Below are 6,275 nucleotides of genomic sequence, written 5' to 3' on the forward strand. Positions count from 1 at the left end.
CTGGGGTGCTGTGGGCTGGTTTCAAGCTGCCTCAGGAGCTCACAACTGGTGTATCTGGAGCAGTCCATCCTCATTGTCCATGGGAGTTCTGGGACACAGTGGCAGTGTCATTCAGCAACCAGTATTATACAATTGAACATCGCAGACTCTTCTCACCCCAAACCAAATCCCCTTGAGGTACACACCGTGTTTCCCTGTCCCTCTGTGTCACCCAGCAAGTGCCCCCAGATCCTCGAGCAAAAACAATCCCACAGTTGAGTTTGCCTTTGTTTGAGGCAGGACAGATCCAAACTGTCTTTCCTCACATGTTCCTCATGCGCACCATGGGGACTTTATCCCCTCCGATGGTACAGGGAGGTTCTGATGGGCAGGGCCAGCTCAGTTGGTGGAGCCTCGGGTGTGAACTGACCAGGTAGCCTTGGCTAAATGGAGATCCCAATGTTTCAAGGTCCCACCATCCAATGCTTTCAAGGTGGTTTTGAATGGTGCATTGTTCTATTCAACTTTCCCAGTGACTGGTGCATGATGGGGAACATGATACACCCACTCCATCCTGAGCTGTCTGGCCCAGGGGTCCATGAGGCTGTTTTTGAAATTCTCAATTCTTTCTAGGGGCCATGTTCGTACAGGACTCACTTTTCCAGGCCCAGGATCTTCTTCCAGGCAGTGGTGTGAGCACAGGGTGTGTCTCCAGCTGTCCAGGGCTTGTTCCCACCATTGTAAACACAGGGTATGATGTGATCCATCTGCCAGGCCTCCCCATATCTGTATTTCCACCATCATCCCCATCCCACAGAGACTTTACCTGCTTGTCCTTTTTGTTCTCAGCACATGTTTCACAGTCATGAATAACCCAGGACATGGTGTCTATGGTTAAAACCACTCCTCCATCATGAACCAATGTTCCATCTCTTGCTGATGACCTGAGGCGTCCTGGGCCCACTGAGCCAGAAATAATTCACTCTAGTGTTGCCAGTCCAGATCCACCTGAGACACTTTAATCTTAGCATCTCAATCCACCTGTTGTCCCTACAACGTGTCAGGAACTGTCAGTGAAGAGAGCGTGCCGCTTTTCATTTTCTGGGAGCTGACTATATGGTGGGGCCTCCTCAGCATGTGGCTCCTCCTCCTCTGATGATGATAGTCCAAAATTTTCACCTTCAGGCCAGTTTGTGACAACTTTCAAGATCCCTGAGTAACTGGGGTTTCTGTGTGATCTTGCTGTGTGATCAGAGCCATCCACTGGCTCCACGTGGCATCATTGGCATGATGTGTGGAAGGGACTTTCCCTTTCAACATCCAGCCCAGCACTGGCAGTTGGGGTGCCAGGAAGAGCTGTGCTTCAGTGCCAATCACTTCTGAAGCAGCTTGAACCCCTTCAGAAGCTGCCAGGATCTCTTCTTCCAGAGGGGATGTAACAGGCCTTGGATCCTTTGTATCCCAAAACTCCAGAATCTCAGGGATCATCCTCGAGTCTCCCCAGGTACCTTCTGCCAGAGGCTCCAGGAAGGACCATTCTCCAGGGTCTCTGGAGCTGCTGGGGTTGGGGGCATTGATGTCCAGCTTGCCTTCCTCTTCTCCTCCTCCTCACCATTGTCCCCACAGCACAGGGTACATTTCCCACTGGAAAAACAGGGATTTGGGGGCAAAAAGCAATTTTTTTTGATGGAGAATGTCCCTGGGGGTCATGGTTGCACCAGGGTGAGGCTGCTCTAGGGCAGCTGCTCTCTTACCTTGGAGCTTTCCTCCTCCTCCTCCCACTCCCCCTCCTTGTCATCATCTTCCCTGTGTAGGGCACATTCCCCAGAAAAAAAACAGTGAGCTGGGGGCAGAAAACTGCTTTTCTGAGGGGGAGACTCCCTGGGGGTTCTGGTCATGCCAGGACATCCTTCCTCCTCCCCCCTCTCCATGTCCTTCTTCTCCTCCTCCTCACTGCCCAGGGCACATTCCCCAGAGGAAACCCAGTGATTTTGGGGCACAAAACTGTTTTTCTGATGGGGAATCTCCCCAGGGATCCCAGTCATGTCAGGGCAACCTTCCTCCCTGACCACCTCCTCCTCCTCCTCCTCCTCCTCCTCTTTCTCCTCACTGCTCAGGGCACATTCCCCAGAGAGAAAATCACGATTTGGGGGCAGAAAGTTGCTGTTCTGATGGGGAACCTCCCTGGGGGTCCCCGTTGTGCCTCTCTCCCTCTCCCTGTCCTCCTCCTCCTCCTCATCCCCGCCACTCAGGGCACCCCTGAGCTTGGCCCAGAAGAGGGGCCGGGCGAGAGGCTCGCTGGGCCAGCGCAGGTGGGTGCGGCGCAGCAGCACACGGCGCATGCGGTGGAAGGCTGAGAGCTCAGCCTCAGGGATGTCCTCAAGGAAGACGAGCACAAGGACATCGCGCAGCTCGTCAAAGAGGCGGTAGCTGGCGAGCTGGATCTCCAGCGAGCACCACTCGCTGCGCAGGTACCCGCGGCTCACCACGCACACCGTGTGCTGGCTGTTGTACACGGCATCCACGATGTTGTCCACAATGGCGCGGCCGGGGCGGAAGTCTCGGTGGTGGAGGCAGAGCCGCAGGGCCCCGCGCTCCAGCTCGGGCACCAGCTCCTCCAGCACCCAGCGCTCGTCTGCGGAGTTGTAGGACACGAAGGTGTCGTAGGTGTAGCGGCGCCGCTCCCGCCGCCAGCGCCCACGTGCCCACGCCCGCAGCAGGTACAGGTGGTAGCGCAGCCGCCAGTACCCGCGGTGGTGCAGCAGCGGCAGCGCCAGCAGCAGCAGCACGGCCGGTGCTGTCCCTGCGAACAGGTACCGCCCCATGTCCAAGTAGCACACACGTGTGTCAAAACTGTGCAGGTATGCCGGGGCCCCGCCTGCCTCGCCGCAGGTGTAATTGTACAGGTAGACCACCTGCACAGGCCCCTGTGCCAGCCAGGCTGGCAGCCAGACGTTGGCACAGCTGCAGCTCAGCGGGCACTTGCGCAGGTCTAGGTAGCGCAGGGCGGGCAGGCGTGTGGTAAGCGCCGTGTCCAGCCCGCGCAGCTCGTTCTTGGCCAGGCGCAGCTCCTCCAGCTGTGTCAGATTGCCAAAGACCTCGGGGCCGAGCCCACGCAGCCCCGCGCTCTCCAGGTCCAGACTGCGCAGGCGGCTCAGGTTCTTGAAGATACCGGCAGGCAGGGCGCCCATCCCACCACTGCCGTCGGCCAGTGTCAGGTACCGTAGCTGCGCCAGGTCATCGAAGGCATCGGCAGGCACGGCCGAGAGCGCGTTCTGTGACAGGTACAGCGAGCGCAGGGCACCCAGGCCCTGGAAGAAGCGATGTGGGACCACGTGCAGCCCATACGGCTGCTGCGCCTGCAGCTTGAGGTCATAGAGCCGGCGCAGGTGGCGGAAAGGCGGCGGCTGCCGCGGGCGCCGGCTCAGGTAGCGCAGCGCGTTGGCGCGCAGGTCCAGCACGCCCAGCGTGGTCTGTACTGGCCGGAACACCGCCTCGCTCACCTCCAGCAGCCGGTTGCGGTCCAGGTAGAGCCGGCACAGCTGGGGCAGCCCCTGGAGCGCAGCGGCCGCCAAGTGCTGCAGATTGTTGCCACCCAGGTCAAGGGTCTGCAGGTGTTTGAGCCCCCTGAAGGCGCCGGGGAAGAGCACAGCCACGCGGTTGTTGCGCAGGTTGAGGTCACGCAGCCGGTGCAGGTCGGCAAAGGAGCCAGGCAGGAGGTCGGTGAGCAGGTTGTTGTCGAGTCGCAGGTGCCGCAGGTCGTGGAGTCCCCACAGCGCCGCACGGTCCAGCCGTGCCAGTCCGTTCACATCCAGCCGCAGCCGCCGCAGCGCCGGAGTGTTGGCGAAGGCACGGGGACCAGCCACCAGGATGCGGTTGAAGCGCAGAGACATGTTGTGGAGCCGCCGCAGCACTGGGGCCCCATGGCACGACGGCAGCCACCGCAGCAGGTTGTGCTCGGCCACCAGCTCGCCCAGTGCCGCGCGCTGTGCCAGGCCCAGCAGCTGCCCCACACAGTTCAAATTCTGCAGCCGGTTGCCGGATATGTCCAGGGCACCCAGCACCGGGCAGTCAGCCAGTGCCTTGGCAGGCATCACTGCCAGCCCTATGTTCCGCAGCTGCAGCCGCCTCAGCCACGGCCCCGCAAGGTGCTGGCAAAGCTCAGTCAAGCCCCCCGCACCCACCTGCAGGCCTGACACGTCCACGCAGCGCGGGGGTACCACCCTCAGGAGCCGTGCAACGTCCAGTGGGTTCCCAGCCAGGTGTAGCCGCGTCAGGTTGTGCAGGCGCAGCCGGCCAAGGGGCGCTGGGTCCGAGATGTTGTTGTAGGACAGGTCAAGCACCCGCAGCCCCTTGGGCAGCACCTCGGGGGCCGCCCCTGACAGAGTCCCCAGGGAGTTGTTGCAGAGCAGCAGGACCCTCAGTGCAGGCGGCAGCCCCGGTGCCAGTGCTGACAGGGTGTTGCCGCACAGGTCGAGCAGATCCAGGCGGGGAAGGTGCCCCACAGCCGCAGCCACGGGGCCCAGGGCACCCAACCGGCCCCCCCCGCAGCAGCAGTGTGGCCAGCACGGGCAGCGCCCGCAGGGCCCCTGGGGCCACAGCGAGCAGCGGGTTGTGGTCCAGCCGCAGCGTGCTCAGGTTGCCCAGCCCAGTGAAGACCCCCGTGGGCAGCACTGACAGGTGGTTGTGGGCCAGGTCCAGCTGGGCCAGTGCCAGCAGCCCCCGGAAAGCCCCCCGGGCCAGCAGCTCCAGCCGGTTGTGGGTCAGGTCGAGGGTGCAGAGCCGCGGGAGGTGGGCAAAGGCGTCAGGGGGCACCTGGTGCAGGATGTTGACTGAGAGGTTGAGGGAGGTGGTGTTGGGGGGGAGGTCACCCACGGCAGCCCCCACGGTGGTCAGGAAGCGCTGGACGCAGCGGAACAGCCCCAGGTCCCACGGAGCCTGGATGCAGTTGCGGAAGCCGTAGGGAGAGATGCCCATGGGCACCGTCACCAGTGTCACCAGTGTCACCAGCAGTGGGGCGTACATCCTGCCCTGTCCTGGTGGGATCCTGAGAGGCAGGAGAGGAGGAAAGAGAGGAGTGAGGGATGTCTTCAGCAACTGAGGGACCCCCTTTAAAGCCCAAGGACCTCCCTTGGGGCTCAGGGACTCTCCCACATACCACCCCAGAGACTCCCCCTTACACTTTAGGGATCCCCCTCAGGGCTCAGGGCCTCTCCCACACACCACCCCAGGGACCCCCCCTCACACACTCCAGGGAGCCCCCCAAGCACCCTGGGACATCCCCCCCAGCACCCCAGGGACCCCCCTGCCCCCCAGTCCCCAGGGATTTTGGAGACCCCCATCCCCTCAGCAGGATCCCACCGTGCTGCTGCCTCTGCCTCAAGCGATTTTGGGGCAGAAAAGGGAAGTTTTGGGTATTGTTTTGTGTCACTGCTTCCCTCTCCCCCACCCCCCCACCCCGTGACGTGACTGGAGGCGGTCCCTGCCCAGATGGATTTGGGTGTCCCCAAAGAGGCTGGGGGGGGGCACAGCTGGGTCACCCCCCTTCTGGTGAGGCCCCCGGGGGGGTCCCTGGGACCCCCAGTCCCGTGCCCTTCTCCCCCCCTTAATTCCTGCTCCCCCCCACCTGCTCTTGGTTCCTCTTCCCCCACCCCCCCCAAACCAACCCACCTGGTTTTGGTTCCTCGGGGGAAGTACTGAGTTATGCTGGTCTCCAGTGGGCTGTACTGAGTTGTACTGGTGAATTTGGGTAGCTGGGGGGGCTATGGAGGGGCTGGGGGGGCTGCAGGGACTGGTGTACATCAGGGTCTGTGGACATATTGGGATCTGGTAGGGTTATGGGGGCTGGGGGGACCCTGGGGGGCTGCGGGGACCCTGGGGGGCTGCAGGGATTGGGGTGTGTCAGAGTCTGGGATACTGGGTTCTGGGGGGTTATAATGGTGCTGGGGGGCATTGGATGGGGGGGTGTATTGCAGTCTGGGGGGGGTTACGGAGGTCTAGGGGGGCTATTGAGGTCTGGGGGTGTCTCTTAGGCTACAGACGTTGGGGTGCATCGGGGTCTGGAGGTTCAGGGATCTGGAAGCGCGGGGAGAGCCCTGGGGTTTCAGTAGGGATCCCTGAGGTGTGTTTAGGGGTCCCTGGTCCCCACCCTGTGATGGGGGTCCCTGAGGTGCAAGGGTGTGTCCCTGGGGTGTTTTTAGGGGTCCCTGAGGTTTGAGGGTCTTGTTTCCAAGCCTATGCCCTGCCCCCTGAAGAACTGACCCCGCCCATAAAGTGAACCCCTAAGCCCCGCCCCC

The 6,275-nt window shown here is 61.9% G+C and overlaps 1 protein-coding gene across 1 annotated transcript; it reads right to left on the reverse strand.

The window, feature by feature from the left end:
* Positions 1 to 296: 296 nt before the first annotated feature.
* LOC113962046 (toll-like receptor 13) lies at positions 297 to 5,886 on the reverse strand. Its single transcript, XM_027672855.1, is given in 3 exon segments — positions 297 to 4,523; positions 4,525 to 5,026; positions 5,650 to 5,886. Coding segments are annotated over 2 exon segments (3,291 nt in total). The 5' UTR covers positions 5,005 to 5,026; positions 5,650 to 5,886; the 3' UTR covers positions 297 to 1,712.
* Between the last annotated feature and the right edge of the window lie 389 nt (positions 5,887 to 6,275).

This window comes from Neopelma chrysocephalum, unplaced genomic scaffold (assembly GCF_003984885.1).
Source record: "Neopelma chrysocephalum unplaced genomic scaffold, ASM398488v2 Primary Assembly neopelma1_99869, whole genome shotgun sequence".
Classification (NCBI taxonomy): Eukaryota; Metazoa; Chordata; class Aves; order Passeriformes; family Pipridae; genus Neopelma; species Neopelma chrysocephalum.